At 40.6% G+C, this 13,671-nt stretch overlaps 1 protein-coding gene across 2 annotated transcripts in view; it reads right to left on the bottom strand.

Annotated features, from left to right (window-relative positions):
* hmcn1 (hemicentin 1) overlaps positions 1-13,671 on the bottom strand; it is an 86,507-nt gene that overhangs the window by 50,160 nt on the left and 22,676 nt on the right. For both annotated transcript variants that reach the window (XM_079655430.1, XM_079655431.1), the window contains exons 7-17: positions 11,746-11,866; positions 11,361-11,624; positions 11,113-11,257; positions 10,278-10,399; positions 7,481-7,750; positions 4,205-4,346; positions 3,958-4,085; positions 3,218-3,331; positions 2,735-2,893; positions 1,645-1,836; positions 1,465-1,560 (exon numbers count right to left, since the gene is read on the bottom strand). In XM_079655430.1, the coding sequence (XP_079511556.1) occupies positions 1,465-1,560; positions 1,645-1,836; positions 2,735-2,893; positions 3,218-3,331; positions 3,958-4,085; positions 4,205-4,346; positions 7,481-7,750; positions 10,278-10,399; positions 11,113-11,257; positions 11,361-11,624; positions 11,746-11,866 (1,753 nt within the window). The remainder of the gene's footprint in view (positions 1-1,464; positions 1,561-1,644; positions 1,837-2,734; positions 2,894-3,217; positions 3,332-3,957; positions 4,086-4,204; positions 4,347-7,480; positions 7,751-10,277; positions 10,400-11,112; positions 11,258-11,360; positions 11,625-11,745; positions 11,867-13,671) is intronic.

Below are 13,671 nucleotides of genomic sequence, written 5' to 3'. Positions count from 1 at the left end.
ATTTGTTATATGTAATGCCTTGTCTTTTATCTATGTAATGTCTTGTCTTTTATCTGGACCCTGAGTCTGTAATAAAGTTTTCATTCATTCATGGCAATTCCTTCAGTGTGATTAATCATACTGACTCATCAGTACAGTGACATTGGCCTTGTTAACCTGTATTACTATTCAAGTTTGCTGCATTTAGTCCTTTCTTGCTCTCCTTATCTATGTATTGTATCTTTTTATTTACATATTTTGAGTTGGGGCGTATGTTCTGTGTGTGTATTTGTGTCCATATCACAAGTAATAAACAAAGTGTCCGTCAAAAATACGTCTTTATCGCTGGCAAAGCTTGAAGGAAGCACATGTGTGGTGTGTGTACCATACAATCAATAAATAGGGAAAGCTTGGTTGCTATAAACATACTAACAATACAGTATATATTTATTTCTACACCTGCTTTAAGTATCAACACACCTATATCTTCCTTCACATGAACAAAACACATACATGAACACATACACACACGATGACATTGCATAAAACGTAGTCTAAATAGTTTGGCGTTGTTCACACAGATAATGATGATGTCATTTGTGGGGGATGTGATAGACAACAGGGTGTCGTCAAATTAGAAGACCGCCCTGACTGGACTGAGAACACAACCTCACACACACACACAAACATGCACACACACACGCATGCCAAGTTCATTGTGCTTTATTTCCACCACAGCCCAAAGAGGCTACTTAACCCGTGTTTCTGCATTAGGTGTGTGTGCTTCATGAGATATATAGTCAGTAGGGAACTGGGGCAGTGGGGCAGTAATACATGTCATCTGGGTGGGTCTGTGGTTTGTAACCTTTGCCCCACATATAGAGCTCTGTGTGTTTCCAGTGTAAATAAAACGGTGAAACAGCAAAAGTGCTTAACAAGGCCCATGTGTTCAAACACACCCACTGAAATGTGCTAATGAACTCACACTCACGTGTAGGACCAAAACAGAGCCTCACACTCACAAGAACATACAGACAGGAGGAGAGTATGTTGTTTTAGAAAATGTACGGACACACATTGTAAATATGATCTCTGATTTGACACACACAGAGAAAACTGCATATTCAGCCAAAGGTTATGCAAGCATGCGTGAGGGACTGGGTGTGTATTATCAGTTTGTGCTCCACATGTCTTCGAATTGCAAAAGCATTTTAAGGCAGACCTACAGTATCTGAGCACTTTTTCAGATCAGCTACACCTCTGTATTCCTTAATGTCCACTAAACTATAATCCATTATCAATCATCAATTAATAAGAAATCACAGAGAGCCTACATCTAAATAAATAAATGCCTGCTTTATTCTTGAATTACCAGCACTGTGAATCCTAGCATTCATTTAAAGATTAAGAGACACTACTCTGTGTCTGAGAAAGGGCGACAAACACACAAAGAGATAGGAAAGACTTTTTAAATGTTGCACTTACCCAGTCCAGTCACAGTGATTCTGGCCTGGGCCTGGATCCTGCCGAAGTGGTTCTGAGCCTCACAGATATACACCGCCTCATCCTCCACCCACAGCTCTGAGAGAAAAAGGGATATTTAGGCATAAACATAGAGCACTTATGTGTCTAATATGTATTCACATATACCACAGAGGAACTCACTGGTGATACGTAGGGCTCCCGTGCTCTGTGTGACCGTGCCATGTGTGCGGCGCCTGTTGAATATCGGAAGTCCATCCTCTCTCCTCCAGCTGACCTGTGGTTCGGGGTGACCTTGGGCGAGGCACAGCAGGGTCACATTGGAGCCGATTTCAGACCCCACATCTGACGGTTCTCGGGTGAACTCGGGTTGGGCTGGAACATGAAGATGAAGATGGGAACGGTCATGGTTTAGGAGATTCCTTTATATCTGTATCGCATCCTACAGACATTCAAGCTGTCCATCATGTAAGCTTGGGATGTTCATGACTCATTTTAGGACCAGATGCTTCTAAGTGTTCAACATAAATTATACAGTGAATAGAGATTTCCTTATCAAGTATTATTACATGGCTTCGTTGAATACTCGATTCTGATTGGTCAATTCGATCCTTTTAGAGGTTGATATGACAGTAGAACAGACCACTGTTAAGCACTTTAATGACCATTGCTAAGGAAGATCAAAAGAGGTTAAAAGACAGAGCGCTAGACGTCAGATAAATCAACAGAAGCCGACAGACAGGAAGAAACACTTACAGGAACACGGTATGGGCTCTGTCATGTTTAAGGACTTGTTATTGGAAAATAAACTGTGAACAGACTTGGGCAGCCACAGAAAACATAAATCAGAGCTGCCTTCATTGTAAATGCAGTTGTTGTTGTTGTTGTTGTTGTTGTTGTTGTTGTTGTTGTTGTTGGAGTTCCAGCCGTTGGCGCGCCGTGGAACCGACTTTTTTTTTTTTGCGGAAGTAATGTGACAATTTTTAAGTCAATAAAATCATTTAAATTAATATTGGGAGTCAAGTCGTTAGTTTGTTTAGCATGTGGCCGTGTAATAAGCGGGATAAAGTGCAGCGAGGTGGGCATTATTGGAAAAAGAACATACAACAGGGTGATCACGGAACATTTAGGGGTTCAATATGTGACATCTGGGTATGCAATTCACAACTGTGGTAAGGCAACACAAGTAGTAATTTACCCATTTATTAAGATCTTGTTCTTGGTTCATAGTACTGAATAGTGCGTTTACAAGGTTAACTAAACTTGGTCTCACCTCCAACATCGAGAGAGATCTTTGCTGACGAGGTGCCGGCAGCATTGACAGCTGCACAGGTGTAATCTCCTGCATCCACATCCTGCGTCTCCTTGATGGTCAGAGTACCTCCTAATGCGTCCACTACCAAGAAGGATGATGAATGCAGCTGGACATCACCTAGCATTAAGAACAAAATCCATCAGAGGAGGGTGGTTAGCTAGTTTTTTATATGGATTGTGTAAGCAAATAGGGAGGGAAAATCTAAACTTCTCAAAACTCCTTTGCAATACATGTGTATGTGATTTGAATGGGGTTATATTTGAACTCCACGCTGAAAACTGAATTCACAAAAGAATTGCGCAGCATTTGCATATGGCAATGATGCACAATTCACAGTGCTTTCAGTCTCTGCAAGTCATTCTTCATGAATTCTTCTAAGCTTTAATTACTTTTAACAAGCATATATTGTTTTGTTGTACTTCATTTATTTTCAACGTTTACCTTTGTACCACAAGATGTCAGGCTGTGGGATTCCAGACGCAGAGCAGGCCATCACTGTGGTTTCTCCAATGCCAATGAGAATATCGCTCAAAGCCACTGTCACCACCGGAGATTCTAGAAGAATTGTTGAACAATAAACCGAACATCAGTATGATATAGAAAGGAAAATGAGATGCAGTGCATACTGTAGAGAGGTGCTTATTGCAGATTAGGTTCAGTTACATTACATTACATGTCACTTGTTAGACGCTTTTATCCAAAGCGACTTACATACATTCAGTGCTGTGTACAATCCCCATAGGAGCAATTTGGGGTGAAGTGTCTTGCCCAGGGACACAACGACATGCTGACTGCAGTGGGACTAGAACTTGCTACCCCCCGATTCAAAGTTCAGCGTACTAAGTTCAGCACACTATATAACTGAGCCACAGCACTATCCCACTGAGCCACAGCCTCCCAGTTCAAACGTTGAGGCTTTGTTAATTGGTTATCCCAATTTGGGATAAATAAAGTATATATCTATTTATATATCAATCCAACCCTAAGAATTGACTGTAGATATGAATGATTGTCTGTAAGTATGTGCTACCAATGACTCTATGGAAAGAAAATATGGTTAAGATAATTATTCAGTCTGAGTTTTGCTTCTATTAAACCGTAAAATGTCCCTGCTGTGTGACTGATGAACTGTTATGTACTTTTATCTTAATAATTGTATGCATGTGCTCTGTGGCACTCACCAATATAAGTAAGGGTGGAGGTCACTGTGTAAGTCCCAGCCTGGTTGCTGGCCAGGCAGCCATACACTCCTCCATCCTTTTTCTCCATGTTTCTTATAACCAGAGTGCCATCAGGAGTCATCCTGTGTCTGAACACAAACAAGATTCACAATTTATTATTTTTATTTCAGCGTGGTCACAAATGGAAAAGAGAAGAAGTAGCAAAAAATAAAATCTGCTTATTTAAAGTATGAAAGGAGGACTTCACCTGCTGGTGGCCATGATGAACATGTCGTTGTGGGTCCACACGAGACGGGGGGGAGGGTATCCGCTGGCCGAGCATCTGATCCTTTTTTCCTCTCCTGCTGTAAAGCTTTGATTCCAAGGCTCTACCGAAACCCTGGGTGCCTCTAGAGAAAAGAGAAGGAATTCAATAATATTTCTTTAAGTACATCAATATCCTCTCAAATTAAGTCAATAAATAAATTACATTATTCCTATAGAAAAACATGACAGCGTCTTTGTGATGGCTGAGGGTAAGTATTGAGTAATTACAGGATCAAAAGGGTGACGCACATACAGCAGGTGTGAAGAAATATATAGATTTTTGCACTTATGCTTCAACTTCAAACATCGGTGATGAAGTTTTGAGAGAAATACAGTGCATTTACCAGATGCTGATAATAAATATACATGGAACATTCATGATATATTACTACTTTGATCTGAAACAAACCATATTGATCTTAATCTCAGCGGCCTGGGCCTCAGGCCTGTGCTGATCTGTACTGTACAACCCAGAAAGTACATTCGTCAGAACAACTCTACGATTTATAGCCAGCCGGGCTCACCTGTTTCATCCTATTCGAATGTAACCCTGCCCCTAGGGGAGGTAGCGACACCCCTGAGTTACGGAACAAGGAGGTTCCTGAGAAGACACATTGTTTTTTTCTGACTCAGCAGCATTAATGTGTGAGTAAGAAGCCTGTCTTTAGCGCTCCTTTATTACCTGCTCCATCTTTCCCCCTTTCTTCCTCCCTCACTCATCAGCACTCACTACCACTCAAAATGCATCCTCCTCCTATCTCAACTTATTCTCTTCTCTGACTCTTTCTTCTAGTCAACTGTGGGCATTCACAATATCACTTTCAGGTTGTTTTCTAAAAATCTCCCTTTAAACATAAAGAATTGAAAACAGCGACAAAATTGAACTTCTCCCTATTTCTGTAGCATGTGGCCATGCACTCAGTTCCACTGTGTTCTGTCCAAGTGTTGTAAGATGTCAGCAGACTTTACTCACTTCAAAGTGAGGCTAATAACTAGGATGGGACTGACCAGGGGGTAATTAGGAAAACCCAAGGGCCTGCTGACAGCTGTTTTACACCGAGAAAGAGATAAGGCCAAAAAATAATAATAATGAAGAAACAGTAAGACATTGGTATGAGAAAAGAATAGCAAAGAAACATGTGACAGGATAATGTGAGAAATGACAAACAGCGAGGTGATATGAAAAGACAAAAATATCCTGTGAAGTATAAAGGGTCAGCTGTGCAACTGATCATGCAGTGAGACAAGCAAAACTATAGAGTTCCCCTCACAACCTCTCTGTAGTTCTGGTAATAAACCTAAAACGTTTCAATATGTGTCACCAAGGTTTAAGTCAGGTGGAACTTTTTATGTAGCCCAATTTAGGTCAAGACAAAAAGTCAGCTTAAAGTGACGTGTAGGAATTTCTTTTTTATTCTAAAAGAGAATAAATGACATGTTTTTTCCTTAGAGCATTAAAACCTGGCAAAGCACATTGACGGAGGCATTTAGAATGAATAATGAAAAGCATTGTCTTTGAATTAACTTTTTCTGGGACAGAAGGTGGTAAAACAAAGTAAACACTGGATGTCCATTTGAATTGGATTGTGCAAAACAAAGTTTCTCCACTGTTCTCCCTTATATTTCTTTCAACTCTCTAAAAGTCTTTGTTGTCCACGGGTTGTGGCTGAAATCTTCAACTAATAGCAGTTTTTAGTGGCGGTATTACATCGGCATTTCCTGGCCAAGCATGGTATGATGCTCTGTGTTACTGGCCACATCTGATTCAGTCTCACTAAAGTGTGAGGAATGGTAAAACAATGAGTGCTGTCCCGAGTTGGAAAACTCTATGTTAGCGCAGCCTTTGAGCAGGGACGTGCACAGACATTTGGAGGGGCTATTGCTCTAAACTGGAAAAAGGGCCTCCCCCCTGAAGGACGTCTTTCGAAATTTGTAACTTGTTTTTAATGTAAAAGAAACCAAACTATTATTACATCAATTAAATTGAACAGTAATTCACATCTCATAACAAAATAAGCTAAGGCGACTACTTGCATTCGGTGACTTGATTTTAAAAATGAAAACCAGGGACATTTTTTTTTTGCGGTCCATTTCTCATTAAAGTATCTAATGTGAGTAATTATTAAAGACAAAATGGGGACAATTCTGCTCTAATGTAGTTATCAGTATGTAGTTATCAGTATGTCTGGACTGCTGTGCATTCCAGATATACTGATAAAATAGGGCCTCTAACTAATTACCTTAAATAAACTCACTAATTAATGAAACCAGTTCAATACGCATTATTCTTATTCTTATCATTCTTTATGAGCGCAGTAACGGTAAGGTATCTAATTACTTATTTATTTAGTATTCTATGACTTAATAACAGAGATGGTCAAACTAAAGTAGTAGAGACATGGCAGAAATCCTACAATGATAAACAGACATTGAACTGTGCACCCGTGAGAGGGCGATCAAGAAAAGAGAGCGAGCGGCTGTTGAGGGAGTTTACAGATGAAAAGACACAGAAAGACAGAATCACAATAACAAGTAGGCTATATTCAGGTATTTTTTTGTAAATGACCGATGGTATCAAGAGGAAGTAAAGTCCCCTGGTTTGTCCCTTATACCCTAACTGCCATGAAACAACAAAAAATCAAGTTTCCAAAATCCGACACTGAGGTGGTCTTAACGCACCGGCAGATGACAGCGCTGACAAAGTGTGTTTCCCGTAGCGAGATAGGGCTTATCATGTTGATTCGGCCACAACAGACAAAATAAAAAAAAACTCTCACTCTCTCCAGAGGGGCAGGTCAGCCAAAAAGGCCAAACGGGCCGTTGCCCGGGCAACATTAGCCCGTACCTGTGCACGTCCCTGCCTTTGAGATAGGCATAAATCATTTTCACACGACCCAGAAAGCATTAAGGTGAATTATAGGCAGCAATGGAGGGAAGAGGGGCGGGGGCACTTGGGAGACGATCGTGTATTTGGGAAGGGGGTTGTGTTTGCCAAGAATCCTGTTCCCCCACGGTGTAAATCACACCGAAAAATAGTCTCACAAACACATGTAAGCACACAACCACTCCAGTTACACAATTCAACTGTAACCTTGTAGCCCCAGGAAGCCAATGTGGGCCTCTACGTACTTGCAGAGCAACCATTTGTTTCTTACCAAACATATCTGATCTTACACCTCAGAATTGTATCAAAAACATGCAGATACCCACTCCTCACCTTGCACTGTGAGGTAGATCCGCTCTGCCATCACCCCTCCTTCGTTTATAGCGATGCACTCATACCAGCCCGAGCGCTCTGGGGTCACAGGGGTCACCTGCAACGAGAGGTTGGACAGGACGAGGACCTGTGGGTCCAGCCGGGCGTCGTGACCCCCCCTCAGCCAGGTGAGGTTGAAGCTGACGGTGCTAACGACGTGGCAGGTGAGGACAGCGCGGGAGCCGGGGGCCGCGGTCACGTTACCCCCCACTGTGATGGCTGGAGGCGGCTCTGCAGGATCAGGGCATAATGGTGTTAGCAGATGCCAGGAACTTTACATCATAAAGAAACAGGAAGTCAGAGCAAGTGGTTATTTTCCTTCTTACATTTCACATATGTAGAGGCATGCAATATTATCCAGTCATTGGGAGGAATGTTGCAGAACATAGTGATTTTTTGAAGTCACAAGTTATTCAATATTCTGCATTACAAACCTTTACTAGAGGCACAATTTCTCTGGCTATGGTCTATCGGTTTGGGTCATTCTTTATTAAATATGTCTTTTGCAACTTGAAAAACGTACTAAACAAAATCTCTGGAGTACCGCTTGAACAAAAAAGGAAATACAACGTTTTTGTTCTATTTGTAGGAACTACATATTTAGCTTGTTTGGGACCCACCTCTTTAATCTACATGAGCAGAATATCTTAACCATATTTCATCATCAAAATCATCACATTGATGTCTGTCAAATGATGCTGAGTTTGCTTTGGTGTAAGTGCAAGAAAAGTTTTATCATCATTATTCATCCTCTTCATAACTAGTTTTTTGTTCTTTTCCTCTATCTCCATTTCCTTTGTCGCCATGTCAAAAACACTCCTCAGTGTATCTTTAATAACGTTTTCAGGGCTGAGCCAGGGAGAGGTAGCAGAGTCTTGGCTCTGATACAGGGAGGATGCTGGGGATTTCAGCACAGCCCCTTGGGATTATGTGTGTGTGTCTGTGTGTATGTTTTGTATGTTTAAATGTGGAGGCCTGTGATTCTGTTGGGAATATCTCTGGCCCAGTAACAACGTTTGTGGCTGAGTAGGATTAATTTCACCTAATTTTATGGACGTCATCAGCGGTACATTTGGACAAACTAAGTACCCTCTCCCCCTTTGGACTGCGAACAGGGTGGGTAAGTTACAGTATAATGAGTTACGCTCAAATATTACACAAACCATTCCTGGCTTAGTCTCTTCTCCTTCTGTTTCCAAAGCGTCTTTCAACTACCTCTCACTCTTTTTCTCTGCACTCCACCTTCTTCCTTTCTCCTTGGCATTCATCATATTGATGGAGCTCCAGTGAATTTCACAAAGCAGGAGGTTTTTTGGAAATAAACATTTGGAAAATAAGGCTTTTACTGACTGCATTGGGACCCGAGGTGTCAGCTCTGAGGCCTCATACTGGAAAAGGATCAGATTGAAAAATAAATGTACTACAGAGAATTTTGGAAAAAGGAAAAATGTGTATTTGTTCAAGGGTATAAATCATCTTATGATCCCTCTAGTTATGTCTGCACTCAAAGCTTGTCATGACACAAATAATGTATTACCTTGATTACGAATGTTTCTGTGAGATCGTAAATTGTAATGCATTTATTACAGCGGTGACATCAGAGAACTTGTGTTTAAAATAAGCTGTTGTATTAAAATGGTGCACCCAAGTCACGGTTTTGGCAGCTAAACTATCATTACACTGCATTCTTCTTGGTGCCTGGAACTTATTTACAGCTTGTTTTAATATATTCTCCTCTTACATCATATTTACAGTCCATTGCTTTTCAATACAGGCACAAAAACCGTATCATAAACTCCACGACATGATCGCTGTGAAGCATGTATTACAACATCATGTATGGGTCAAATTTTCCTTAAAGCTACATTAATTCTGCCAGAATGTAGGTTCTCTGCGTGGGATCCACAGCACGAGACTGTGAACCCTATGAAATACAACCCACATCATCTGGTGCTTAGATTCCAACCATATGTCCATAAGTAGTGTAAGTGTATGAGTTGTACAAGTGAGCATTTGAGTAAACCTATTGAGCATGACATAAACTTCATCTTATTGCATCGGTTCACTCAAGACATTTCGTGTTTTTATACGGTAAGTGTTATCTCTAAACATTATACAGTTCAATAAAGATACGTTGAAGGCCAAGGGAAATCACAAAATTGTCAATGTGTTTTTTTAAATGTACTGGCAGGCTGCCAGACTGCCATGTTGCACCGTGGGGAACGAGGGAAATAGAAAACAAACTTGCAGCCTACATGTCATGTGCAGAGAGCATGTTGTTAGTGGTATTTAAGAGTAAGTAATAAAGCAATTCGGTTGACTAATGTTTAAGCGAGTAGATATGTATGCTGTATCATACAAAAAAGGGCAATTTAATTTCAGTTGGACTTTAAATTGCTCCCTGCCCTGCGAGTAGATCCATCGCACACCAATTGCACTTTTTGACAGTCTAATACTTGCCAGCCCTAAGCATTCCTGTCTAAGAGTCCCGCCTCATTACACACAGTGATGGATGGTGGCTCACCAAACACTGTTGATGAACATAAACTACAGTATTACAGTCCATTTACAAAAGTCAACACTGCTGTCTATGTAGCATGACTTTCTGCTATGTTGTAACAGTGTCGTAATACCTCCTTTGTCTTGTTATTCGGCAAATGTATTATGCTTCAGTTGATTTTGTGTTAATAAGATGGGTACTAATCTCACTGTCAATAATACACCCTGTTGCCAAATGAATCTTGGTATGTGTGCTCACCTGATACATCCAAGAAGGTTTGAGCTCTTCCTGTCCCGGCACTGTTGATCGCTATACATTCGTAAAAGCCCTCATCCTTGAGAGTTACCTGGGCTATTTCCCATGATGCATTGTGAGAATCACTAGAATCAAAAGAAAGAACAATTTTCACTTTTGACGGGAATAATGCTGAAACCATTTGATCTGCTTCTCACTCAACTGGTGAAAATCCATTCAGATGTTATCATACAGTAGTGCACAGATTGAAATACAGTATGCAAGTTTGAACCTCCAACAGAGTCTGGGGGAGGGAAGTATCACCGTTTGGATCCATTCTGTAAGTCTTTATGTCTGCTGAAAACAAACTTGAAGCTATAAATATATTTGCATCAAATGTGGAAACATTATTATTGTCCAAACACGGCCGATTTTTTCTCCAGAGCTAGTAGGGTAGTAGAATGGCAAACCATAAAAGTGCTGAACAAACAGTTCTGACTAAGCAGATGTTATTGACTTTAACAGATGAATCCCACGGCACGTTCATAAAATGTGACTTTAAAAAAGTTTGAAATGGAACATGGATAAAATAACAGTTACTCAGTTTTGGCAGAGGTTTGCATTTTACAGCATGCCTTTCTCTCTCGATATTTCACTTTTGGGACTTTGGGAGGAAATGAAAAGGTCTCCCTCATCTGGATCTTAAGATAGAGGGACTGACAGATTGTAAACTAGTTTGTGGCAAATGTGTGATTTGTGACATTTGGTTATATAAATAAAATCGGCTTAACATAACATGAATTTAATTTAAAAGACAGTCCCTGAACTGACACACATATTCCTCCCCAGCCGTGCTCACCTGAAGAGCTGATCCTCCCCGAGTCTACTCCCATCCCGGCTGAAGCGCAGAGTGAAGGGGATCAGGCTGTCTACCTGGCAGTGGACTCCCCCTCTCTGGAGGTAGTAACCACGACTTATGGCTGGCATCAGCACCTTGGGAGCCTCTAAAAGAGAGAGAAAGACAAACAAAAGTAATCATCCAATAACAAATAACAAAGCAATCCCTCAGATCTTCATTTAAAGTGGATGCCAACCTGCATCACTCACCAGGTATCATGCTGGAGAAGGAAACACTGGAGACTCTCTGGAACAGGAAACCATCGTGGTCATATCCTGTCACCCGCAGGAAGAAGGCCTGGTTGGGTGGGATGAACTCGGTGATGTTCCAGAGGCCTGATGGTTTGCGCTCAGGGTAATAGCGGATTGGCAAAGTTTTGATCACTTCACCCTTGATTGACAGGAGCTCTAGCCTGTCGGCCCGAGCAGGAGGTAAGAGCCCGGTGGTGTTCAGCAGGATGTAAGTAGGAATTCCTGGAAAGAGGTTCAAACATATACTGTACACTTTAATGTCCCAAAGCTAAAGGTGTAAGTGAACACAACAGGTGAGGCCTTTTTTTTCTTTTTACAATTTGGTAAGGTTGACCTCACTGACCTTGAACTGGCCTAATGGAGGTCTTTTTGAAGTCCAGGGTGGGCTTTCTGGAGAATCCGGATCGAAAGTCAATGGGGCTGAGACCTGAGATGCGGACCGAGTGTCTTCCTTCACTAGAGGTCTGTATCAAAGAAAAAAGGGGAAATATTGCTTTACAGATACTTTATTCAAGACTCAGACTAGAATGTCTGAAAAAGTAATGGTTATAATAACATCTGTGTGTATGGCTTTATTTAAAGATTTTCAAGGTTTGTATCAATACGAAAAAACAAATACTTTATATGGCAACATCTTCAGAAGTAATAGTTATTTGGTATAAATTGATTTATTAAAAACCCAGGATGACACTTGATACTTGATACCGGTTTTATATAACTCAGGGAGACAAAAGGAAGAAGGGTTGTTGCATCAAAGGCAGCACTGAGTGGTCCAAATGACAGACACAACACTGGGCCTTGTGTAACAGCCTTTTGTGTGCCAACCATCCCAGCATGTATAGACAAGCCATTATAAGTAAGCCAAGTCTGAGTGTCGACGCTTAACACCATAGCTTATAAAACATTCACAATTCAGAGATGACCCACTCATTCTGACATTCATGCTTTAATTAAATAAACACAACTATAATCAAAGAATTCCTCATGTGTTCTTCATCGTGTGGAGGTCTTTTGAAGCTTTGCAGAAATAGAGACAGAGTAATTACAATGAAATATAGGTTGGTGAGAGGGGGGAACTCCTCGTCTTAGGTAAAATACCTTGGAGGTTTCACAGACATTGACTGCAGAATGAGGCACGCAAACCTACACTGTCATTTGCAATTGCCTGACATGAAAGAGAATGTGTACATTTAAAATTACTGAGTTCTACCAGACATAAACTTAAATTCCCTGCCACAGAACACCTGAACACCAGCAGCAGGATAAAGCAGTGAATTAAGGCAGACACATAACACAGCTAGAGGTGACATTTCTCATACAATGAGGTAATACCGGGACGAAAGGGTTACGCCACAGCCTTTAATGCTAATGCCGGCCATCATGAAAAACAATACATGTCGTGGTCATTAAACCTGCCCTAATGGTTGCCATGGAATTATCCTGGGTCATTAGTTGGTTGTAAATGAGGCCGTAATTAGGGGAGAGGTCTTTTAAAGGTCACAAAAGACAAGAATAGTCCCTGTCATTAAAGCTACTAATTTCCCAATTTCACACCCACACAGACAGATTGACTAGCGGCCGGTCTGAGATAAACCCTCACTGAGCAGAATCAGCTCACGTGTGGCTGGGGGGAGTTAAGTGGGACGGGTTTTAACGCCTGATACTTACTGATGGGATTCTTTAGGACACATGCAAAGAGAAACACTATTTTAAAATAAGGGTTTGATTTTCTTGAAAGCTGAAACAGACTCAGTATTATTATGAGTCATAACGTGGCATCAACTTTCAAATTGAACACAGGATTTACCCATCACTTTTAAATGCTAAAAATTAAGTATCTGAGATGAGTTAACGGTAATCCCATTTTATTAATTAACTTCATGTAGGGCTTTGAATTGCCTTTTTATCCAAATACATCTTAAGGGTTTTAATGATTTTTTTTTATGTAAATGTTTTAAAACAAAGTTGTATCCTATAAATCTATTAAGAAAGCCCAGTTGTTAACCATAATCTGTAAAATATAGGTGTAAGCATCAAGCAGCGAGTTAAGTTAAGTTGAAGATGTTGTGTTAAGTCTGAATACATTGTTTAATATTTGTTTTATACTCTCTTTAAGTCATTTAAAATGTGCGTTCTGCTTCTTTACCCCACTTATCTAGATAATTTGATATGTTGTTTTGTCTTCAGCAGGATACCTGGCTGCTGTCTATTTACTGGACAAAATACAAATAAAAAGTGTATGGAATAGAAAAAGCAGACACAAAGAACA

This window comes from Notothenia rossii (genome assembly GCF_949606895.1).
Source record: "Notothenia rossii genome assembly, chromosome: 1".
Taxonomy (NCBI): Eukaryota; Metazoa; Chordata; class Actinopteri; order Perciformes; family Nototheniidae; genus Notothenia; species Notothenia rossii.
This window is presented reverse-complemented; position numbering and strand designations above follow the sequence as displayed.